Source organism: Canis lupus, chromosome X (genome assembly GCF_048164855.1).
Source record: "Canis lupus baileyi chromosome X, mCanLup2.hap1, whole genome shotgun sequence".
Taxonomy (NCBI): Eukaryota; Metazoa; Chordata; class Mammalia; order Carnivora; family Canidae; genus Canis; species Canis lupus.
In genome coordinates, this window is record NC_132876.1 from 42,735,264 (window position 1) to 42,761,781 (window position 26,518).

Below are 26,518 nucleotides of genomic sequence, written 5' to 3' on the forward strand. Positions count from 1 at the left end.
AAATGGGATTGACTCCTTAATTTCTCTTTCTTCAGTATTACTGTTAGTGTATAGAACTGCCACTGATTTCTGGGCATTGATTTTGTATCCTGCCACACTGCCAAATTGCTGTATGAGTTCAAGCAATCTTAGGGTGGAGGCTTTTGGGTTTTCTATGTAGAGTATCATGTCATCGGCGAAGAGGGAGTGTTTGACTTCTTCTTTGCCAATTTGAATGCCTTTAATGTCTTTTTGTTGTCTGATTGCTGAGGCTAGGACTTCCAGTACTATGTTGAATAGCAGTGGTGAGAGTGGACATCCCTGTCTTGTTCCTGATCTTAGGCGAAAGGCTCCCAGTGCTTCCCCATTGAGAATGATATTTGCTGTGGGCTTTTCATAGATGGCTTTTAAGATGCTGAGGAATGTTCCCTCTATCCCTACACTCTGAAGAGTTTTGATCAGGAATGGATGCTGTATTTTGACAAATGCTTTCTCTGCATCTATTGAGAGGGTCATATGGTTTTTGTTTTTTCTCTTGTTCATATGATCTATCACGTTGATTGCTTTATGAGTGTTGAACCAGCCTTGCAAGCATCCCAGGGATAAGTCCCACTTGGTCATGGTGAATAATCTTCTTAATGTACTGTTGGATCCTATTGGCTTGTATCTTGTTGAGAATTTTTGCATCTGTGTTCATCAGGGTTATTGGTCTATAATTCTCCTTTTTGGTAGGGTCTTTGGTTTTGGAATTAAGGTGATGCTGGCCTCATAAAACGAGTTTGGAAGTATTCCATCCCTTTCTATCTTTCAGAGCAGCTTTAGTAGAATAGGTATTGTTTCTTCTTTAAACGTTTGATAGAATTCCCCTGGGAAGCCATCTGGCCCTGGACTTTTGTGTCTTGGGAGGTTTTTGATGACTGCTTCAATATCCTCCCTGGATATTGGCCTGTTCAGGCTTTCTATTTCTTCCTGTTCCAGTTTTGGTAGTTTATGGTATTCCGGAAATGTGTCCATTTCTTCTAGATTGCCTAATTTATTGGCGTATAGCTGCTCATATATTTTTAAAATTGTTTGTATTTCCTTGGTATTGGTGGTGATCTCTCCTTTTTCATTTGTGATTTTATTGAGTCTTTTATCTTTTGTTTTTAATAAGGCTGGCTAATGGTTTATCTATCTTACTAATTCTTTCAAAGAACCAACTCCTGGTTTTATTGATCTGTTCCACAGTTCTTCTGGCCTCTATTTCATTGAGTTCTGCTCAAATCTTTATTAACTCTTCTTCTGCTTGGTGTAGGTTTTAGTTGCTGTTCTTTCTCCAGTTCCTTTAGGTGCAAGGTTAGCTTGTGTATTTGAGTTTTTCCCAGTTTTTTGAGGGAGGCTTGTATTGTGATGTATTTCCCTCTTAGAACCACTTTTGGGGCATCCCAAGGATTTTGAATGGTTGTATCTTCCTTCTCATTAGTTTCCATGAACCTTTTTAATTCTTCTCTAATTTCCTGGTTGACTCTTTCATCTTTTAGCAGGACACTCTTTCACCTCCATGTGTTTGAGTTTCTTCCAAATTTCTGCTTGTGATTGAGTTCAAGCTTCAAAACATTTTGGTCTGAAAATACACAGGGTACAATCCTAATCTTTTGGTATCGGTTGAGACCTGATTTGTGACCCAGTATGTGGTCTATTCTGGAGAAAGTTCCATGTGCACTTGAGAAGAATGTGTATTCAGTTGCTTTTGGATGTAAAGTTCTATAAATATCTGTGAAATCCATTTGGTCCAGTGTATCATTTAAAGCTCTTGTTTCTTTGGAGATGTTGTGCTTAGAAGATCTGTTGTTTGCAGAAAGTGCCATGTTGAAGTCTCCCAGTATTAGTGTATTATTATCTAAGTATGTCTTTACTTTGGTTATTAATTGATTGATATACTTGGCAGCTCCCACATTAGAGGCATAAATATTCATGATTGTTAGGTCCTCTTGTTGGATAGATCCTTAAAGTATGATACAGCATCCCTCTTCATCTCTTACTACAGTCTTTGGGATAAACTTTAATTTATCTGATATGAGGATTGCCACCCCTGCTTTCTTTTGAGGACCACTGGAATGGTAAATGGTTCTTCACCCTTTCATTTTCAGGCTGGAGGTGTCCTTAGGTCTAAAATGAGTCTCTTGTACACAGCAAATAGATGGGTCTTGCTTTTTTATCCAGTCTGAAACCCTCCATCTTTTAATGGGATCATTAAGCCCATTCACATTCAGAGTTACTATTGAAAGGTATGAATTTAGTGTCATCATAATACCTATTCAGTCCCTGTATTTGTGGATTATTTCTTTGGACTTCCTCTTTCTTTTATAGAGTCCCCCTTAATGTTTCTTGCAGAACTTGTTTGGTGGTCACATATTCTTTCAGTTTCTGCCTATCTTGGAAGCTCTTTATCTCTCCTTCTATTCTGAATGAGAGCCTTGCTGGATAAAGTATTCTTGGCTGCATGGTCTTCTCATTTAGGACCCTGAACATATCCTTCCAGCCCTGTCTGGCCTGCCAGGTCTCTGTGGAGAAGTCTGCAGTTAATCTAATAATTCTCCCCATATAAGTTAGGGATCTCTTGTCTCTTGCTGCTTTAAGGATTTTCTCCTTATCTTAGGAATTTGCAAACTTAACTATTAAATGCCGGGGTGTTGAACAGTTTTTATTGATTTTAGGGGGGAACCTCTCTCTCTTCTGGATCTGAATGCCTGCTTCCCTCCCCAAATGAGGGAAGTTCTCAGCTATGAATTGTTCAAATTTGCTTTCTGGTCCTCTGTCCCTTTCAGCACCCTTCGGAACCCTAATTATACGTAGATTTTTCCTCCTGAGGCTGTCATTTATTTCCTTAACCTTTCCTCGTGGTCTTTTGTTTTTATCTTTTTCCTTCAACTTCCTTCCTTGCCATCAACTTGTCTTCTATGTCACTCACTCTTTCCTCTACCTCATTAACCCTTGTCATTAGGACCTCCAGTTTGGATTACATCTCATTTAATTGATTTTTAATTTCAGCCTGATTAGGTCTAAATTCTGCAGTCATGAAGCCTCTTGAATCCTTTATGCTTTTTCCAGAGCCACCAGTAGCTTTGTAATTGTGCTTCTGAATTGGATTTATGACATCAAATTGTAATCCAAATTCTGTAACTCTGTGGCAGAGTACTGTTTCTGATTCTTTCCTTTGTGGTGAGTTCTTTCTAGTCATTTTGCTCAGTGCAGAGTGGCTAAAAACGAGTTGTACTTGTTAGAAGTGCAAACTCTTCTCCCTGTAGCATTCCAGCTGTTCTCTCTTTAAATCTCACATTTTATTTGTAGGTTTTCAGGATGATTTGAAAGGTATCTAGGTAAGTTGGTGGGGACAGGTGACTTGGGGACCCTACTCCTCCGCCATCTTGCCCCACCCCCGAAAAATGTTTTCTTTATATACTTTTTAGCATCGTTTTACTGGCTGCAGTGATGCTGTTGTTACCATTTTAAACATCTTTTATTATGAAATTTTCTAAGCATATTTAAAACTACAGAATATGATGAAACGACTTTTACCCCCCACCACCTTTTCTTGCTGGGATATTTTACAGCAAATCCAAAGCACTGTATATCATTTCATCCCTAAGTACTTCTGTTTGCATCTCAAAAATAAAGGAATATTTTGTTGGATACTCACAATGAATAAATAATTCCTTCATCTAATGCTTGTTTCATATTTAAATTTTTTGAATTATATTTAAAAATGTGCTTTTACAGTTGACTTGTTTGACTCAGATACTTTATGAAGAGGAATGTAATACTGAGTTTTCAAAGGCCTTGCATATTTCTAAAGAATAAATACTGCTGTTATACAGTGGGGAAAAAAGAAGACTCCATCAGTACCCTGTACTGCCTCCACTCTAATTATTGACCCTTAAAACTCTACCTTCAATAATATATGTCCTTTGTGAAAATGCAGATCTCTGTACAGCACTTTAAAAAAAAGATTTTATTTAAATATTCATGAGAGAGAGAGAGAGAGAGAGAGAGAGAGGCAGAGACACAGGCAGAGGGAGAAGCAGGCTCCATGCAGGGAGCCGGATGCAGGACTCAATCCCTGGTCCCCAGGATCACGGCCCGGGCCAAAGGTGGCGCTAAGCCCCTTCGGGGGCTGAGCCCCCCACGCTACCCTGTACAGTACTTTTCCTTCATTCATGAAGCATTAGGAATTTCACTGTCTCAGAAAACAAATTTTGAAGAAAATATTAGAAGAAAAAGTCAGTTATTAGACAAGACAAAGACAGTGAGAATCTTGAGGATTCAGAGGTGGGGACAGCAAGAACTGTAGAAGGAGCTTAAGACCAACATGGATATATTTAACTGCTTAATCAAAACCACTGATTTATCTGATCTCTTTCTGTACTGAGGCATCCCGAGCCCTAAACACTCATGGTTTTATTTGCTATAGGGATACAAGGCCTACTGGATGACACCCATCAGTTTTGTTGACTCTAAACCTAATCCAATAGGAGCTCCTGCCTGGCATCCAAGAATTTTTCCTAGAAGACAAAAAAAGGCAAATGTAGGTAACTGAATTCAGCAGCATTCTGCAACAGCATGGTAGAGGAAAACTTAGGAAAGCCCCATCTGCTCCCTTGTACATTTCTGGTGGGAGTATAAATTGCCTTAGTGAAGAGGGATTGTTGACAACATGTATTAGTAACTTTAAAAATGTGCTTTTCTTTAAACTGTCAGTTGTACTTCTAGGAAACAAATATTCTTAAAAATAGATAAATGATAAGACAAAAGAAATATAGTGTGAAATCAACAGATGAAGTAGGTTTCACACCAAAAAATAAGCAAGGATATAGAGGGTTTAAAAAAAAAAAAACAACTATCCAGCACCCGAGTGGCTTAGTGGTTGAGCATCTGTCTTTGGCTCAGGTCGTTATCCTGGGGTCCTGGGATCGAGTTCCACATCAGGCTCCCCGCAGGAAGCCTACTTCTCCCTCTGCCTATGTCTCTGTCTCTTTCTCTGTGTCTCTCATGAATAAGTAAATAAAATCTTTAAAAAAACTATCAATAAAATAATGTATTAGTTATGTCTTCTTTGTATCCTATAGAAAATAAACCTTTTATCTTCTGTTCATGAAACATTGACCACTTATCATGTACTTAGCCACAAAGAACAACATAATACAGATATTTTAAAAAGTAGAGATTTTATAGGCTACCTTCTCTGATCAGAATCCTGTGAAATAAGAAGAAAATAAAAAAATATAAACCCCTAAATCTTTAATCACTTGGAATTTAAGATACACACCCCTACACGATTTTATAATCAAAGAGGAAATCAAAACAGAAATTCTTAATTTTAAAATTTAAAAAACACACTTAATAAAAAAACATACAGGATACACTTAAAGCTCTACTTAGGAAAATGTATAAATATTGAAAATAAATGATTTAGTTTTTCAACTTAAGAGAAACTTGAAAAGGACAATGAAATAAACTAAAATAAATCAGAAGAGAGGATTTCATTCGTAAAAAGCTGAAATTAATAAAATCAAAATGAAACTATCATACAAAGGATAATTAAAATCAAGAGCAGGTTCTTTGAAAATCCTGACTGTGGAAAAAGAAAGCAAAACAGAACAAAAAACACAATACTGACAACAGAAAGGGGTTACTCTCATAGACAATAGTGTGCTGGTAAACATTTAATAATTGGCTCTCAAAAAAAAGCTACTATTTGTAGTGCTTGCTGATTTCCATGGTGCAAAAAATCCCACCATGGTGGATTTTAAGCAGCCAAAAAAAAATCTAAATAAATGATAACTTTTAAATATGCTAAAAAACAAATAGCAAAATCATACTAAACGGGGAAAATGCTAAAGTCCTTCCAAGATCATGAAAAAGGCAAGGATGACTGATATTGCCACTATTATTCAGCAGTGTTTTTAATGTTTTAGCTGAGGCAAAAGAAAATGAGAAAATCAAATAATTGGTATAAATACTGGTTTAAAAAAATTAGTTTAGATAAACCCAAGAGTCTAGGTGGGCTTTTTGTTCTGTTTCCGTTTTTGTTGTTGTTGTTATTGTTAAGAGACTTAATTTGGTAAGATTATTATATACAACAAGATATGTATAACTGGGATGCCTAGGTGGCTCATTCAGTTAAGCAGCTGCCTTTGGTTCAGGTCATGATCCCAGGGACCTGAGACTGAGCCCCCTGTCAGGCCCCATGTCGAGCTCCCTGCTAAGTGGGGAGTCTGCCTCTCCCTGCACCCCTCTTCGGGCTTGTTCTCTCTCTCTCTCTCTCTGTCGCTCTCTTCATCTCTCTCTCTCTCTAATAAATAAAATCTTTTTAAAAAAGAAAATATATAAAATAGCTTATTTCATATGCTATTTTATTTTTTAAATATTATATTTATTTGAATGTCTAAGGCTCAATTTAGCAAGAAAGTTACTATACCTATTTGAGGAAAACAATAAAATATTAAAGATAAAGTCCCAAAAATAAAACTTAAAAAATGCAGAGATAGGGATCCCTGGGTGGCGCAGTGGTTTGGCACCTGCCTTTGGCCCAGGGCGCGATCCTGGAGACCCGGGATCGAATCCCACGTCGGGCTCCCGGTGCATGGAGCCTGCTTCTCCCTCTGCCTGTGTCTCTGCCTCATTCTCTCTCTCTCTCTCTCTGTGACTATCACAAATAAATAAAAATTAAAAAAAAATGCAGAGATATACCATGATTCTGATTGGGAAAATTTATCATTTCTTTCTAAAACTAATAACTGTAATGCAATGATAATCACAATCCAAACTGAACATATTTTGTAACTGGATACAATTATTTTAAATTTCATGCAGAGAATGGGAACAGAATATCCAAGAATAGCAAGAAAATTATGACAAAGAAATAGCAGATATCACCAAATATTAAAAGTTACCATAAATCCACTATAATGAAAATAGTAAGGTACTGGCATATGAACAGAAAATTAAATCAGTGGAACAGAGTAGAGTCCAGACTAGGTCCAAGTACATATGGAAACTCAATATATGGCAATGGCAGAAGATCCATTCAATGGGATAAGGACTGTTTTATGAATAAATGTTCTTTGCACAGTAACTAATTATCTGGAAGAAAACAAAACTCCATATCCTAAAATAAACTCCAGATCTATTAAAGACTTAAAATACAGAAAAAGAAAGTCACTAAAAACATGAAAAGAGATTTAAGGAGGGGAGACCCTCCTCCATAAACCAGAAAAAAACAAAAGCTGTACAAGCAAATAGATAAATATCAAACCCCTCAAAAAATCATAACACAGGTGACAGATAAAAGGTTTATATCACTAATATAATAACACATTAGATAGATGATGGATAGATAGATAGATAGATAGATAGATAGATAGATTTCCATCCCTCCTCTCACCTAACCAACAAACTCTCCCTGGGCATTTTAATTTTCATGCTTTTAAGTATGATCTATAGGCTAATCATACAAGCATAGATTGATTCTCCTTTAAATTCGTAGTGTCCATGGGCGCCTGGGTGATTCAGCCAGGTAAGTGTCCAACTCTTGATTTCAGCTCAAGTCATGATCTCAGGGTCATGAGATCGAGCCCAACTACAGGCTCTGTGCTGGGCATGGAGCCTGCTTAAGATTCTCCCTCTACCTCTGCCCCTCCCCACCCCCTGCTCAAACTCTCTCTAAAAATAAATTAATTAATTCATAGTGTTTGGCTTCAAGTGGGCTCCCAACATTTTCCAGTGATCCTATATTTCTCTTAACATCTCTCCCACATCTACACAGTGGATTCAACTCATAGTCTTCAAAGTTCCAACCTCACCACCTCCTTTATCACTCATAGTAAAAACACAGCAAATGATCTTACTTCTTTTTTTTTTTTTTTTTTGAAAATTTTATTATTTTTTTTTTATTTGCATTTTTTTTATTGGTGTTCAATTTACTAACATACAGAATAACACCCAGTGCCCGTCACCCATTCACTCCCACCCCCCGCCCTCCTCCCCTTCTACCACCCCTAGTTCGTTTCCCAGAGTTAGCAGTCTTTACGTTCTGTCTCCCTTTCTGATATTTCCCACACATTTCTTCTCCCTTCCCTTATTTTCCCTTTCACTATTATTTATATTCCCCAAATGAATGAGAACATATAATGTTTGTCCTTCTCCGACTGACTTACTTCACTCAGCATAATACCCTCCAGTTCCATCCACGTTGAAGCAAATGGTGGGTATTTGTCAAAATGGAAGGAGAGATAAAGAGCTTCCAAGACAGGCAGCAACTAAAAGAATATGTGACCTCCAAACCAGCTCTGCAAGAAATTTTAAGGGGGCCTCTTAAAATTCCCCTTTAAGAAGAAGTTCAGTGGAACAGTCCACAAAAACAAAGACTGAATAGATATCATGATGACACTAAACTCATATCTCTCAATAGTAACTCTGAATGTGAACGGGCTTAATGACCCCATCAAAAGGCGCAGGGTTTCAGACTGGATAAAAAAGCAGGACCCATCTATTTTCTGTCTACAAGAGACTCATTTTAGACAGAAGGACACCTACAGCCTGAAAATAAAAGGTTGGAGAACCATTTACCATTCGAATGGTCCTCAAAAGAAAGCAGGGGTAGCCATCCTTATATCAGATAAACTAAAATTTACCCCGAAGACTGTAGTGAGAGATGAAGAGGGACACTATATCATACTTAAAGGATCTATTCAACAAGAGGACTTAACAATCCTCAATATATATGCTCCGAATGTGGGAGCTGCCAAATATATAAATCAATTATTAACCAAAGTGAAGAAATACTTAGATAATAATACACTTATACTTGGTGACTTCAATCTAGCTCTTTCTATACTCAATCTTACTTCTTTCTTCATCAAAGAAAGTAGAATTCTCTCTGGAGGATTCCCTCAAATTCTCACAACAAATCAATAGGCAAATATACTTTCATCCTCAACCATCCTTCTGTCCTTCTGTAACAAATAAGTTAGATCTCTCTCCCTCTAGAAAGTTCATCCCTCTACCTGTGCTCTGCATCCCATCCTCTCCAGGTCCTTGCTTGATTCATCTTCCCCTCTCTTTCCTTCACTTCTCGCTGTCAAATGGCTCCTTCCCATTGGCATTTAAAGATATTTATGTCTCTCCTCTAATTAAAACAAAAAAGATCATCCATTTACTTCTTCTGTAAATACTATCCTCTCTTCCCTTGGGTTCCATGGCACTAATTCTCCTAGTTACCCTTCTGATCACTCCGACTCTTTTGCCTGTATCTTAGATGCCAGTATTCAGAGAGTTGTTTTTTTTTTTTTTTTTTAATTCGGAGAGTTCTAACACATGAACTCCCTTAGGTGATCTCATCAACTTCTAAGACCTCAATACCACCTATATGACAGTGCCTTGCTTATCTTTTCTTTTAATTTTTAAAATCTCTATTGAGATATAATTTACATACCATAAAGTGCATCTGTTTTAAGGGGGATGATTCAATGATATTTGCTAAATTTACAGAATTGTGTTATTATTAGTGCAGTCCAACTTTAGAATAATTCTTTCACCCCAAAAAGATCCCTATTTGCTTTGCTTATCCTTATTTCTTTCCTGAGCCACTCTCCTGAAGTTGAGACCCACATATTTAACTGCTTAGTGACATTTTCCTTTGCATAACCACGGGCACCACAAACTCAGTGTTTCTGAAACCAAACACATATCCTTCCCATTTTCTTTTCCTTTTGACCCTATTCTTCTCTGATGTCCCCTAAATGAGTGAATGGCACTGCTGGCCCCTCAGAAATCCTGGGCATCATTCTTAACTTCCCTTTCTCATCCCCTATATCCCATGAATTGTCAAATCCCATATCTTACTTCCTAAAGATAACTCAAATCTGTCCCTTTCTATCCTTTATCATTACTTTACTAGTTCTATCCACTAGAATCTCTTCCTTCGATTAATCCACCCTTCCATCCATCTAACTATCCATTCACCCAACAAATGTGCACCGAGCGCCTACTATATACTGGGAACTGTGCTATAGCAGTCACCTAATTGGTCCCTCTGTCTTTGGTCTTGAATCTTCTCAATGTGATCTTAACCCAGCATCCAGGCAGCATAATCTGTTTCAAGACACACTATTTCCAGACTTAAAATGGCTTCATACTAACTTTTGATTGGTTTCCCCCTGATCTTGGGATGAATTCCAAACTTCTTTTTTTTTAAGATTTTATTTATTCATTCATGAAAGACACAGAGAGAGATGCAGAGACATAGGCTAAGGGAGAAGCAAGCTCCCTGCAGGAAGTCCGATGTGGGACTCAATCTTGGAACACCAGGATCACAATCTGAGCCAAAGGGAGACACTCAACCACTGAGCCACCCAGGCAACCTGAATTCCAAACTTCTTGACATGATTCTTAAGATCATGTCTGATGAGGTCCCTCTTTCCCTCTCTAAATCTCATGTCCCATCATGTCCCTTGGACAAGTCACTTAGCTATGTGAATTTCCTCATCAGAAAAAAAAATGGGGCTAATGACAGTGCCTATCTCAGAGGGAAGTTGAAAGGATTAAATGAGCAAATGAACAGGAAGCCCATATAGCACAATGGCAGGCACATATTGTCAGTAAATGTCCGCTATCATTTTGCATTGCTTACTGCTGCTTCATACTGTTAGCTCTGCTTCCCCAACTAGACTATGGTGTCTTCAAAGACAAAGACAGTGACTTACATATCTGCCCCAGTCCCCCAGAGCCCTTCAAACAATGCTAAGCACACAGTAGAGCTCAAGAAATACCTTCTGATAAAGGTTCACAAAGGAAAAAGAGACAAAGGTTTTATTGACTAAGGGTAGTTACTGTTTAAAAGACAAATACCCACCATTTGCTTCAACGTGGATGGAACTGGAGGGTATTATGCTGAGTGAAGTAAGTCAGTCGGTGAAGGACAAACATTATATGTTCTCATTCATTTGGGGAATATAAATAATAGTGAAAGGGAATATAAGGGAAGGGAGAAGAAATGTGTGGGAAATATCAGAAAGGGAGACAGAACGTAAAGACTGCTAACTCTGGGAAACGAACTAGGGGTGGTGGAAGGGGAGAAGGGCGGGGGGTGGGAGTGAATGGGTGACGGGCACTGGGGGTTATTCTGTATGTTAGTAAATTGAACACCAATAAAAAATAAATTAAAAATAAATAAATAAATAAAAGACCACAAAGAATATACACCAAAACACAGGAACACCATTTGTTTTCACCTACTGGACTAATGACGTGTCAACTGGGTAAGCAGTTGTACAGTGGGTTAGTGTTAAGTAATAGGACTCAGCAGCGCTCACTGGAAGTCAGCGGTTTTCTTCCAATGGTTTGCTGCCAATGCTCCTGTTTTTGACAGAAATGGAGTATGAAAGCATGAAGATGTTTAATTCTACTCCCTGGAGTACAGACAATATGCAACTTGCCTACTCATGTGTGAGATCAGATTTTTTTGCTTCTTAAGTATAAATGTGTTCTCTCTCTGCTACCAATATAACATAAATCCCATTTCATTCGAAAGCCAATGGAATCCTCCTAAAATAGCTCAGATTTCTTGGCTGATGACTGGGTGGCAATCAGAATCCCAGAATAGCCCTGGGAGGCTAGAAAATCCAGAGCTCTTCGGATGCTAGCACACCCTACAAATTTGGCAAGAAGTCCCCTGTGTGCGCACTAGGTAGTACACTGGCACACTGTGATTATTTTCCCCTTCTTTTTCACATACTTTCTGACCATTTGCCATTGTGACCCTTTTCTGCCTTGTCTCCTCACCTTCTCCAGTCATTCTCCTTTCCTGTGATGGCCTCTCCACCTGACATGTTTCTAGGAAAACATCTTTGTGCACTCTTTTGCCAGCTGATCTGGATATAGAGTAGGAGGGAGGAGCTAGAGGTGGAACTCTAGCTCTACAGGACATGGACTCCCATTGGTACAATGCAATTTTGTAGCTAAAGTCTTCCTGATTTAGAAATTATTCCAAAGCCAATGATTGTCTTGTGCCTTTGATGTTGCAAAGGAGAAGTTGGAGCCTGCGTGGGAAATAGAGGAGGGGGGGACCTGCTCTGAACACAAGAGACAATGCTTCTAATTGGAGGAAACAAAAGGTAATCTCCTCCAGGTGTGACCTGGTCTCTCCTATATGTGGAAAATACTAAGGGTTTGAAAAGAACCATCCTAGGGGAAAAAAAACAAACAAACAGAGGTCAAAGAGGACCTCACAATCCAGTTTAAACACCAATTCTCTCACTGGACATAAGTTCTTCTTTCCACATATGCCCTCTTTACAATATCCCCCCTACACACACACACACACACACACACACACACACACGACAAACACCCAGGAAGCCATTGATGAAATTGACAGAAGACGCGTATAGCAAATGCAAAGGCATATAAGAGCATGCACCTGCTCTATGGAAAGCTTATCCCCACAAAGAAAGGTATGCCCACATACTGCTCCAGATATACACCATGCCATTCCCACATGGGCACATCCTCACACAGCACACCAAGACTGGTTATCCAGACAGGCATCACAGAGAGAGAGGCAGAGACCTAGGCAGAGGGAGAAGCAGGCTCTCTGCAGGAACCTGATGCAGGACTCAATACCAGGACGCCAGGATCATGACCTGAGCCAAAGACAGATGCTCGACCACTGAGCCATCCAGGTGCCTCTCCCTTCACGTTTAATACAGCATGTGATTAAAACGAGCAAAGACTTTAGAGTCTGGCCAGATGCCAGCCCTCACTCTGCCACTTATCTGGGACTCTTTACAAATCAGTTATCTGCTCTATGCTTCAGTTTCCCCATCTGTAAGCTGAGAATAATCATAGCACTTACCTCGTGAGTTTATTGTGAGGATTAAATGAGCTAACGCAACCAAAGCTCTCAGCAGTAATGAGAGTTTCCAGAAGCACCTGAGAAGGGTCTGTAAACTTGGATTGGAAGATATGATCTAAGTGAGTAGGGGGCAGGGACTGATGTGTGGAATTCTCGTGCTGTCCGGATGGGAGTCTAGAGCCGATTCCCCGGGCGTACATGCACTTCTCAGTAATCTCCACCCGAGGACACAGGTCCACCATTCCTTGTAACAATGTACCCACTCTTTTCCCAAGGAAATCTATGTATTTGCAGTCATTGGGGTATTTATTTGTCATCTGTTTAAGTGTGATAACATTAAGTACCCCTTTGAGAGTAAATCTTTCCTGTCAATTTCTTTTGTAACTATTAAGAGGAACACGAGCAGCGTGGAGATCGTTTTTCCCTTGCACCATGCTCATGCACAAGCCTAGAAGGAGGACCCCACCAAGCAGTCTCAGGAAGGAAATGCAGGTCCCACAGCAAACTGACTGCGTGACTCGGGTCCGTATCGGTAACCCCCACTCTATTTTCACCCCTCACTTGAGTCTCATGGCACAAAAATAATCTGAGCAAGTAAAAGTGCCTTAATAGTGGACAGTCCTGCTTCCCTCTGCCAACTCTAGCAGTAATCCTCCCTCTACTTCCTACCCCATGAAGGGCTGTTAGGAGAGAGATGCTCCAGGCTCTCAAAAATAGGTACATGAGAGGCTTGCCATGGAGTCAGGAGCACCAAGCCTCCAGATAGATGACCTATGCCTCTAGAGCTGTTTAATGAAGGGAGAAAAAAACATCTAACTTCTCTTATCCCCAGGTTCATCATGTGTAAAATGAAAGTACCACCAATGGTGTCATGGGGTTGTCACAAACACTAAGTGGCATCAGGAACAAGAATGCCTCGGGGCACTTGAATAGCTCAGTTAGTTAAGTGTCTCCTTTTGGCTCAAGTCATGATCTCAGGGTCCTGGGATTGAGCCCTGCTTCCAGCTCTCTGTTCAACAGGTAGTCTACTTCTCCCTCTCTCTCTGTTCTCTCGATTGCTCTCAAATAAATAAATAAAATATTTTAAAAAAGAATGTGAGGTGCCTGTATGGCTCAGTGGTTGAGTGTCTGCCTTCAGCTCAGGGCGTGATCCCAGGGTTCTGGGATCGAATCCCGCATCAGGCTCCCAGCAAGGAGCCTGCTTCTCCCTCTGCCTATGTCTCTGTCTCTTTCTGTGTGTCTCTCATGAATGAATATATAAAATCTTTAAAAAAATAAAAATTAAATTTTAAAAAAAGAATGCCTCTGATCACATGATGCCCGGTACATAGGATTCTTTCCCACTCCCAATCCTTGCTCACCATATCACACAGCTGGACTTCTCTAGACAGACAGGGGAAGACAGGGCATTTCCTTCTCTTTTTAATTTAATTTTATTTATTTGAGAGAGAGAGAAAGAGAGAGAGAGAGAAGGAAGGAGCAGGGGGAAGGACAGAGGCAGAGAAAGAAGCAGGCTCCCTGCTGAGGGGCTCCATCCCAGGACCCAGAGATCATGACCTGAGCCGAAGGCAGACACCCAGCCTACTGAGCTACCCAAGCACCTCAGAAAGGGCATTTCTTTCTTTTTTTTTTATTTATGATAGTCTCAGAGAGAGAGAGAGAGAGAGAGAGAGAGACAGGCAGAGGGAGAAGCAGGCTCCATGCACTGGGAGCCCAATGTGGGATTCGATCCCGGGTCTCCAGGATCACGCCCTGGGCCAAAGGCAGGCGCCAAACCGCTGTGCCACCCAGGGATCCCAGAAAGGGCATTTCAATGGCTGTGTGCATGTCTGTTATACTGGTGGTAGTTATTTTAGTTTTATGGGCACTCTTTGTCTTTGTTTTAGTTTGGTATGGTTTTGGGGGTTGGATTGAGACAAGAAAGATTGAAGGTAGGGGTAGAACTGGAAACATTTAATGGTAAGAGTGGGCTTGACAGGACTTTAGTTTGAATTATTAGAATTCCACCAACTTTCCAAGGGCATGCTGGAAAGGGGGAACCTGGTGGGCTGCAAAGAGTGGAGCCAGGAGGGAATCCAAAACTAGAAACTTCTGGTCATTCAGTGAGTAACTTGGAATTTGAACACCAGGAAATGAGTGGGAGTCAGCAGATGGGAAATGGGGCTATGAAACGAGCTTCATTGAGCCAAAAAAGTGCAAAATCAGAATGAGAGTGCATGCCTCTATGAACTGTTTTGACTATGAAAACATGACTACACCAGAGTTTCTGTGCCCTACAGATGTGGCAGAGGAGAGGAAAAACAATATTAATCCTAACTCATTTTATCCTTACAATCCTGCCATGTGTCCATACCCTCCAAATGTTTCAAATGCAGCAGTTATTTTTTATAAAGATTGTATGTATATGTATGTATGTATTTATTTATTTATCTTTTTATTTGAGAGAGAGAGCGAGTGAGCACATGAGCAGGGGCAGAGGCAGAGGGAGTACCAGACTCCCCACTGGGTAGGGAGCCCAACATGGGGCTTGATCTCAAGACCTTGAGATCATGAACTGAGCCAAGGGCGGATGCTTAACCGACTGAGCCACCCAGGTACCCACATCCTCAAATTTTTTATTTCACTAGAGTATAGCAAGAATGGCCAAAAAGTATGTTTGAAAAAGAACTGAACACTTTATATGACTGAAAAATTATAAAACATTTGCTTTCCTAGTATAAAAATATGCTTACACCTCCGTTTCCACAGTTGATTCAGGTTTTTCACCTATATTAAATGTCAATTGCCCTATACTTAATAGGATTGAATGTAGCACTCTGAACTAATCATTTTAGTGGTATAAATGAATAGACTAAGTCACTATGCACTTATTTTTCATTGTTCATGAAAAACATTTTCTCCACCTGTAATTCCACATTGGTTTTAAAATAGCTATTTTACTCTCACCAGGTGCTAGTAGCTCAAACCCTCCTCGGGAGCTGTTAAGTTGGCTCTACTTGCTCTGTCGACTCTCAAAAAATACAGAACATTTTGACTAATAAATATTTTTTAAAAATCCCAAAGAACTCTCTCTTTTTAAAACCACTAGAAATGAAAGTATGGGTCCCTCTCTCAAACTTTTCTTTCTTTCTTTCTTTCTTTCTTTCTTTCTTTCTTTCTTTCTTTCTTTCTTTCTTTCTTTCTTTCTTCTTTCTTTCATTTTTTGCCCTTGATGAGAGGCAGTAATCAAGAAGAATCTGGGCAGAATAATGGGTGAGTTTATTTAAGTATCAACTTAAAGACTCCCTTAGATATGCTTTCAGAAGGACAATGAACTTTTTCCCCACTAGATAAAATTTAATTCAGTAACTGCAAATGAGCAGCTTATTGAGCACAAGAACCTCTTTTAGTATACCACCTTTGCAGAGTTATTGATGGGTTATTGAATACGGTCATATGGCTGAGATTCCTGACATTTTTAAGCGCTGCAATTCACTACCACTCTCCTTCCCAAGGAGAGTTCTAGATTATGTAGATTAAATTTGAAATTGATTGTGAGCATATGAGAATCACTGTCCTCCCCGCCCTTGAAATAAAGATAAATACCTCTAAAAGTCCTGAATCAAGGAGAGAAATCTCTGGCAAAGGTGTGGTACCCAGAATGTTACTAAGTACTACCTATGACTGCTAACAACTGCTCCTACTACTCCTATTCCTACTCCTATCGCTACAACAACTACTACTGCCATTTACTGAGCTTTGACTATCCCAGGCACAGTAGCAAGTGTTTTGCATGTACTACCTTTCCCTTCCAGGTATGATTAGTCTAAGTTCTACGGATGATGAAACCGAGCTCAGAGTAGTTATGTGTCCAAAGTAACAACAGTGAGCGTGACTCCTGTCTGGTCTGCTCCAGAGCTACCACAACACACTGCATCCCAGAACCTACATACCATTCCTAGAAGGATGGAATTATAGACACTGGGGCTTTGGAGCTGGGCAAGAGAGCCCTTGGTTGGAAAGGTGGCTGGAAGCCAAATGAGGAAGGGAAATGAAGCATGTGTGGTGTGAGTCAGAGTGGACCTAGTGACTCCTACTACTAGCTAGCCAGTCACAGAATAAACAACTAAAGTTTGCATGAGTGTTTGCAAGTCAGATTGTTTTGTACTTCAACAGGTTAATAACTATCACTCCAGTTCTCTTTTTGCCTTCACCATCAAACTTCTGGTGGGCTGCATTTCCTTACAACTTAAATCTCTCCTTGACCTTTCTGAATCTGTCTTCCATCCTCACCTCACCGCTGAACCTTCTCTATCAGAGGTCACTCTGAGTGATATCTTCTAGTATGGCATTGCTACTACTCCAATGGACCCTACCAAGCCTTCCACACCTTGAAGGCTTCTCTTCCTTTGCTGCTTTGACTCTTCTGTTTTTCGTTTCTCTTTTGCTCTCCTCCAGCATTCAAATCCCTCACTCATACCCTTTACACAATCCAAATCAACCTCACGATGGGTCAGGAAACACTGATGATGGACAAGAGACATCCAAGCGGTGTGTACCTTGGCTTTGCCAAAGGAAGCACAGTGGGGTGGTTAGGGGCATAGGCTCTGGAGCTAAAATTACCTGGATTCAAACCCTCACTGTGTTACCTACTAGCAGCATGACCTTGGTAAATCGCTTTATTCCCTCTGTATCTCAATGTTTTATCTATAAAGTAGGAGTGGGCATCTGGGTGGCTAAGCGGCTAAGCATCTGCTTTCAGTTCAGGTCATGATCTCATCCTGGGATGAGTTCTGCATCAGGCTCCCTGTTCCACGGGGAGCCTGCTTCTGCCTCTGCCTCTGGCTCTCTCTCTCTCTCTCATGAATAAATATTTTTTTAAAAAAGCAGGAATAATAATAGTGTTTACCTCATAGAGTTGTCGTAAGGATGAAATGAGTTTACATATATAAGGCATTTACTTGGAACATAGTAAATCTTCATTAAGTGTTACCTATTACAGTCTGTATGAAGGTAATTTCTAAAATGTTAATTATTTCCACAAGTGAATCATTTACTTCTGATATTTGAATTGTTTTTCAAGATGTATTTAATTTTAAAGAGAGAGAGAGAGTGCACACAGGTGGGAGGGGCAGAAGGAGAGGGAGAGAGAAACTCAAGTAGACTCCTCACTGAGCGCAGATCCCAATGTGGAGCTTGATGCCATGACCCTGAGATCACAACCTGAGCTGAAACCCAAGAGTTGGATGCTTAACTGACTGAGCCACCCAGGTGACCCTGTGATCTTTAAATTTTTTAAAGGCACGCCATTCATTCCTCAGTAAGCTCCCAAAAAGCTCCACACTCTTTCCATGTATTTCATGAAGGACAGTTTGTTGTTGTATTCTGAGTGACAAACAATTGGACCAATCTGTCCTGGGCCTTCTTGTTCTAGACTTTCTCCATGGCTTTACGTGCTACTTAGGTGCTCATGAGTCCTATGTCTTTATCAGTTCCCCACACCTCTCTCCTGACCTCCAGATCTAGCCAGCTGGCTGCCTACTGGGCATTTCTTACCTGACTATCTGACCCACAGTGTAACATACCTCTAGTGTCTGAAAAGAATTCCATTTGTCAGGACACTTGGGTGGCTCAGTGGTTGAGTGTCTGCCTTTGGCTCAAGTCGTGATCCTGGGGTCCTGAGATTGAGTCCCGCATCAGGCTCCCCATAGGGAGCCTGCTTCTCCTTCTCCCTATGTCTCGGCCTCTCTCTCTCTGTGTCTCTCAGGAATAAGTAAAGAAAATCTTAAAAAAAAAAAAGAACTCCATCTGTATTTCCTGACTTAGTTAAAAGGTAACACATCTGTTCAGTGCCAAGCTAGAAACCTGGGGATCATCCTACTATTCTCACACCACTTTAACCATGATATCTAACTGATCACCAAGTAACATTGATTCTACCTCCCAGGAGTGTTTTGAATTTCTCCCCTCCTCCGTAACCCTATTACCATAACTCTACAACTGCTACCTTAGGTTGGGCCTTTGTCTCTCCCAGCATTAGTGAAAGCCACCTAACTTGTCCTTTTGCCTTTCCTTTTGACCTTTGACCCCTGCTCTATCTGGGGTACTCTAGCCAGAGCAATCCTGAAATGCTGGCCTTATCCAGTTATTCACCCATTTTAAATCCTTCCATGGATCCCCAGAGTCTTCAGGTTAAAGTCCAAATACCTACACACGGCCTACAAGGCCCTTCGTTACCTGGGCCCTAGCTATTTCTCCACACTCATCTCTTGCAATGATTCTCACATCTCACATTCTGACTGAATCTTGATGTGCCCTGCCCATCCCTCTGCCCTTGACCCTTCCGTAGTCTCACATGAGGTCCCCTCTACTACCTTACCTTATTTTCGTTGGCAAGATTCTACTCTTACTTCAAGAGAACTCTTTTTTTTTTTTTTTTAAATTTCCATCCTGCAGTCTTTCCTAAGTCCCTCGGGCAGACTCAGGTGTTTCTCTCCCTATGCTAGCCTGTCATCTTGCACTTACTTTCATTACAATAATTACTACTTCACACTGTATTTGACATTCTACCTGCCACATAAGTTCCCTGAGTTGAGGGCAGGGACCGTTTCCCATTTATTTCCATCTACTGAGTGTCCACCCAGGGCATAGCATACCATTTTGCCCAAATGACATGCTCTCTTCTGCCTCTACTAATACCTCTGCTCTTCTTCTCAGCAGAGGGAGTAATTTATTCCTCCACATTCACACAGTTGGCTAAAATGCCTCTTCTCTATGAAATTTTCCCTGATGACACTTAATTCACTCCTACTCATTCCTTCATTTCATCATGTCCTCAAGGCTTGGAGAAGAATCTTCCAAAAAACATATTTGTGCTTTAGTGATTTAGATTCGATCCTTATTTATCTAGCTTGACGACTCTCAAACATTTAAGGAGCATGTGCTGAAATCATCCACAGGAGCATGCTTTTAAAAAATTAATTCCTGTTAAAGCACCTATTTTTATGCCTGGAGAATAGTCAAGCATTGGCTCTTGCCCTTCCCAAACCGAATACCCTGTCAGTGTGCGATGCAAGCAGAAAGGAGGAGAACATGCAGCTACCTATGGTAAGGCTCCTGAAAGCAACTGAAGACCCAGCTAAGGGAAGCCATTCAGTTCCTTAAAAGGCTGGAAGAAGGGACCAGAAAGAAATCCACCTGCCCACGGAGCTCCTGGGATGGCCTAAGCCATTGTACTGCAGCGGTTCTGGGGGGACGAAAACAGGTGGCCCATGAAACCTCCAGGAAAGTGCTTTCGTAAGCTCATGTACCTGAAAAGTTAACAAGGCTGAGGAGGTAAAAATGGAAAGACTACACTACATTCACGTGTACTCGCTACACTGCATGCTGCTTCATAAATCTTCCTCTTTCTCACCGGCTACCATACTTTTCCCTAGCTAGGATCCAAATTTTCTGGAGGCCATCAACAGAGTATAGTTCCCAAACTGCCCACAACACACAGGACACAGTGTTGACCAAAGAAACACTTTGTTGTTGACTGACCGATTCTGAAGCTCTGTATTCACAATTTTTTTCTTCCCCTCAATAGTTTCAGGAATGCTTATTATTCACAGAACAGTTCAGTCTTGGAAGCCAAGAGGAAATATTCATCAGTCGGTATACATTCTCCCTGGGCTATGCATTAAACAGGGATTTCCTTTGGAAATGTCAACAAAGGATGCCTGATGAGACAGGACAAAGAACTATATATAGAGATCAAGTGGCAAGAGTGGGAGGTCAAAGCATGCCCTCCCTCAACCAGATTAAAGGAGGCTTCGTTCTGCTCAGGCCTCCTTCCCATGCTCTCCAGCCCCAGCAACAACAACAACAACAAAAAATAGTTTCCAACTGCCTATTCCCCTGAATTCTGGAAGCTGGGCAGCAACTGGAACAGGCTGACTTACTAAAGAATTCAGCCAACAAATCTGTGGTGATCCTAATCTCTGTTTCTGTAATAATAGGAAGACTGCGACTGTGTTTACTTTCGGAGGGAGAATCAAGAACAAGAAGAAAGAAGCAGCAGAGAGGCAGTATTTACGGCCCCTTTATGAAAAGTCAATCTGCTACAACAAAAACATTTGCAGACAATAAGGAAGAGGAACACGTTTGGCAGGAAAATAGCCCTATTCCAGTTCTCTCAGAAGTGCCTGAGCTGGTAGCCTCCACACAACCCCCCTCCCCCAATGTGAAAAGCCTGGTTCATACCACGAATACAGTCATCCCCTATAGACAAAGCTGGATTCGATAAAATGAAAAAAATTTTCAAATCACCCTTTAGTGTCCGGTTCGATCTCATGATAGACAACTTCCTACTATTTATTTCACTGCATAAAGTATTTATAAGCATCTGTGAAGTCTCGAGTCCCTTCTTTCACTGCATTTCTAATCCCAGGGATCATTCCAAAGCCTTCTGGACACACAGGCTCTGTGCTGAATGAGTATAATTAAGTACCCTGGACTCACCCTATTATTATGGAGACGTTTAGGGCACATCCCTAACCTTTCAGAAGGGATGATGTCATAGAGTCCAGCCATGCTCTTCCATGGAGCATCTTGTAGAGTTCCTGTCAAAGACAGAATCCAAAACTGGGGAGCCCATGGAGTTAACTCCCAGAATGCCCTCTTGCCCTTGAACATGTAATGCAGGATCTCATGGTTCTTTGCCAAATGACAGTTAACATTTTTATCCCATTGTCTGTATTTCCTGCACCTGTATATCCAATCAGGGTGGATTTGTGCCATGTGTGAGCCTTTCGAAGGGTACCTGTGGTGTTTTCTTTATACCTGGTACAATGCTGTGCATAAATAGTATTAGCAAAAGGTGACCTTTGGTGCGCCAGAGCAGACAGTGGCCTGTGCGAAGGATCTAACAAGCATCTCTAAGGGATGCTCTTAAACCCCTCCTCTGTTGGTTCATCAGGGGGCTGCTCTTCTCTCCCACTTGGCTTATATTAGGCAGCACTGGTGTCAGCTCCTGAAGGCTCAAGCCTGGAGTCCTGACTTCAGAGAGGCACTGTTAAAACCTTGCCTGTTACCTAAAGGGCCAGAATGAGTCCTCCTCTGTTAATACAATGATGCATTGTTTTACAAAGCTAGCTTCTAGCCACTTGAAAAGAGTAGGGTACTGAATACAAAGGTTTGATTGGTGCAGTGGGCTGGGCAGGGCTGGAGCAGGGTTCTGTTTGGGTGAGGCTGGTCTGAGTGATAAACTTCCCAGGGTGGGAGGTGATAAGATGTTAGAGAGGTCTCAAGGCGAATAAGCAAAGAAAGCAAACTGCTTACTTTGTTCATGTGACTACAACTTATGCTATACTTAATAGTCTTTTTTGATGAGAATGAGGACGGTGATAATTACAAGTTCTAACCACATTTTATTCACTATTAGCTGTTACCCTGCCCTCAATCATGAGAATTCTAAGCCGAGGGATTCCTTATCTTGTCTCCTGCTTACAATGCTCCCTTGTGTCTCCACCAGTGTGGGTTTCTTGTACTGTAATCTAACAGTATAATCAGAAGCTTTGATAGAGTGGAACAGAGAGGGATTCTGACTAACTGAAAAGCACTCTAAAATGCCTTCTGTTTTGTTTCTCCCCACATGGGAAGAATGAAATCGACTAGCAAAAGAACAGTCTAAAGGAAGTCACCACTCACAGAATCATGAGCCCTGAAATCTGGAAGACACATGGAAGGTCAGGTAGTCAGTTCAACCCTTTATTTTACAGGTAAGGATACTGATGCTGAGAGAGAAAGTGACTTTCCTCAAATTTCCATTACCAATTAAGGGCACCCTATGCACCCTGTATCCAGTATCTTATGCACCCTGCCTACAGTGCCACTCTCTTCCACAAATGGAGTGTCCTAGCGGGGATTAAATTGAGATGCTAAACTCATCATCCAGGTACACCCACCCGACTTTAAGAAATGCATGACTTGAAGAAATCCAAATAGTCAGGAGTGCTTATTCACATGAGGACAATTCTTTTTCTTACTAGAAGATTCTCACACTCTCTTAAGTAGAAATCCCTAGGTGGGATTTCACTTGAACCACGACATTTATCTGTCACATAAGTAAGATTAGAACTAGACCATTGGGTTGTAAATAGAATTAGAAACCTTTTTAGCCAATCACTGCCCCAGGAAGAGCCCTATCACATCTCACCCGACCCAGTTTAGAACTTGAAGCCCTACCATGGCCTCTTCAACAAAACCAACACAAAAACAAAGGCTACAGCTGGAGTCCCATGCTCTTGAGAAAGAGAGGGAAATAACATCTTTCTTTTATCACATCCACTTCTGAAAAGACTGACTCCTCTTGTAAGCTCTGCTCTTTGATGTAGACTTGACGTAGGTAACAGATTTCAAAAACCTTAGACTTGTGTGACACTTTACAATTCACAGACAACTTGAACATAGATATCATTTGTTGACGACAAGAGTAGGTGGAATGGTGATGAGTGAGAATCAAGTGAGGGGCATGGAAACAAAGGGAGGAGAGGCTAGAAACAGGAAAAGCCGTCCTGAAAGTACTCTTATAGATATGAGAGGGCACAGAATGAACCTCGGCCTACTCTAAGGACCTGGGATTTCCCAGCTTCCCCTATGACACCCCAGCCATCTCTTTAGGGGGCTGCAGTGTCCAGTTTGATGAAGGAAGAAACACACTTCATGTTGGATTCTCATATGGCCTGCCACTGGGAAAGGAGAATGGACCCCCCCCTGGACCACTGTCTCCCCAGTCCATCGCTGTCTCCCCAGTCCATCACCCACCACCCATCTATTTCTGTTTAACAATAGACATTTGCCCCTTTTCTTGGAACGAGCATCCTAAGGAAATGAGATCCCCTAGAACTATCATTCAGCTCTTCACTCCAAATGGCTTAGCTACATTCTTGACAAGCCTCCAGTGCCCTCAAAGGATCGTCTCATCCAGGTCCTCTGAAAGAGTTGCAAATGTTTGCATTACGTACCTCGACTTGTTGGCAGATCTGTATTAGTTTGGCCATTTGATTTTCTAGTTCACTGTTGCGCTTCACCAGGTTGGTGAGGTTCATCTCCAGAGTTTGCTTCCATCACAGAGAGGGTAAAGCCAGAGGGAAACAGGGAAGAGGGGAAAAAATAAGAAATGTTCAGTGAACTTGAGAACCAATATTAGGTGGAGATCATTCAGTCAGCTGACAAGCATTTCAAAGATTCACTGAGGGATCCCTGGGTGGCGCAGTAGTTTGGCGCCTGCCTTTGGCCCAGGGCGCGATCCTGGAGACCCGGGATCGAATCCCACATCAGGCTCCTGGTGCATGGAGCCTGCTTCTCCCTCTGCCTGTGTCTCTGCCTCTCTCTCTCTCTCTGTGACTATCATAAATAAATAAATAAATAAGGAGAATTATTTAAAAAAAATAAAAAGATTCACTGAGCACTTACTGCAAACCAAGCACTATTCTAGGTGCTAATTATAATAATACTGTACCTTTGCTCCAGACTCTCATTATTGGGGAAAAGATGATATTCACAGCTTCGCGGATACAGGAATTTAATGATATTAAGGAGACCATATGTTTTCTATCATATTTTTAACTTTTTAACGTATATCACAGCATTTCATGTTGCCATCATAGTAACCCAGTGATGTAAGGAAAATAGGTATTAACCTCTCTTTTACAGATGAGTACACTAAGGGAACTATAATTTATTGAACAAGTAGTACTCGCCAGACACGATGTGAGACAATTTCATATATACCATTTAATAACTGTAACAACCCATGAGGTAGGATATGTCAGCATTTTACAGATGAGAACTGAGCTTCTGAATGGGGATAAAGTGTTCTTCACAGTCCTATAATTAGTGTGTGATTAAGCCGAGACTAGAACCCACCTCTCTAGCCTCGGTCATAGCTTTGCCCCAATATTCATGACTTTTTTTTTTTTGAAACATTTTAGATTTATCAGTAGTTTCCTTCAGAAAAAAAAGGTGCTATTTAAACTGTGAAGTTCATCAAAATCAAGCATTGTACCTCACAGCTTCCCTTCTTTGGCCCTAAGACAGTGCCTGTGCTACCCCTGGTGTAACATATCAACGTAGGCCATCCATTGCTCATCATTGCTTACTGGTACATAGCTTCCTTCATGCATACATTAGAAGCATTTTGCAAATATTTTTACTCTAACAGAATTACAATGGTGCTCAGAACTCTTAGCATATTTTCCATTGAACAAGCTACTCTCTTCCCGTTCCCTATGTGGAAAAAAACAGTGTGTTATTCACTCTAGATTGATAATGGGCTTTTAGGGGATCCCTGGGTGGCTAGCGGTTTGGCACCTGCCTTTGGCCCAGGGCATGATCCTTGGGTCCTGGGATCGAGTCCCACATCGGGCTCCCTGCATGGAGCCTGCTTCTCCCTCTGCCTGTGTTTCTGTCTCTCTGTCTCTCTGTCTGTGTGTGTGTGTGTGTGTGTGTGTGTGTGTGTGTGTGTGTGTGTCTTACGAATAATAAAATATTTTCTAATTTATTTTTAAAAATATTTTATTTATATATTTGTGAGACACACACACACACACACACACACACACACACACACTGAGGTGGAGACACAGGCAGAGGGAGAAGCAGGCCCCAGGCAGGGAGTCCGATGTGGGACTCAATTCCAGGACTCCAGGATCACGCCCTGAGCCAAAGGCAGATGCTAAACCGCTGAGCCACCCAGGGATCCCAGAATCTTTAAAAAATAATAATAATAATAGGCTTTTAGATTCCTCCCAATTCCCAAGCCTTCAGCTCCAGTGGCTGCTTCTCCCCCAGGGCCTGTCCCAAAATCTACTCCTCTCATACTCATCATCCCAACACCCCCACAAAGTCTGTTCCAAATGTAATACCCCAATCTCTTAGCCCTGGTTCTGCTAACATTCCTTCCTTTGGTTGTGTACATTTCTTCATTGCTGTATCCATGGCTCCTACAGTTTGTAGTTGCTCAAAGTTCATGTTTTTGATAAGAGGGGTTGGGAGGGAGCAAAGGGATGTGTGGGCAGTGGGAAAGGACTCATGCACTTGGCCCCTTTCTGGTCTACTAAATAGCTGGGGCTCCTTAGTATTCTTGGCACTGGCCAAGAATAAGTCCATCCCAGGGGGCATATTCCCATGGATATATGTATTTCTAGGATGGGGCAGTCTGATCACTAGTCTCAAACTGGATTATGAGAACCAGCTTCATCTTTGCTTCCCTTCTTGCCAGATCTCTCTTTGTTTCTTTGGCTTTATTCTCATGGATGTGATTTTTTCCCCCATGCATTCAACTGCTCTTGGTGGCTTTGGCACGGTTGTCTCCCCTGGCCCCCTTTAATTCTCCAACCATCTCAATCCGCGGGCTTCTCCTTAGCGAGGGTAAAGAGTGTCAAAAAGGGAGAACGGAGGCAGCAGTTAATGATTCGGACATGATCTTTTAGCTAAGTAGACGTCAAGAAATTAAAAAAAAAGGAATGGCAGAGTTCAGCGGTTGAATACAACAAAAGGTAATGAGCACCTACTCTGTTGAGGGTGCAGTGAATATTCCAAGAGAAAGAGGAGGTGAAACTAAGGTGGGTCTTCAAGTATAAGTAGGATTTTAACAAACATAGATGGAGGAGGACAGGGGGTCCC

The 26,518-nt window shown here is 41.2% G+C and overlaps 1 protein-coding gene across 10 annotated transcripts in view; it reads right to left on the minus strand.

The window, feature by feature from the left end:
* MID2 (midline 2) overlaps positions 1–26,518 on the minus strand; it is a 203,253-nt gene that overhangs the window by 61,132 nt on the left and 115,603 nt on the right. For all 10 annotated transcript variants that reach the window (XM_072815300.1, XM_072815297.1, XM_072815303.1 and 7 more), the window contains exon 3: positions 23,857–23,952. In XM_072815300.1, coding sequence (XP_072671401.1) covers positions 23,857–23,952 — 96 coding nt within the window. The remainder of the gene's footprint in view (positions 1–23,856; positions 23,953–26,518) is intronic.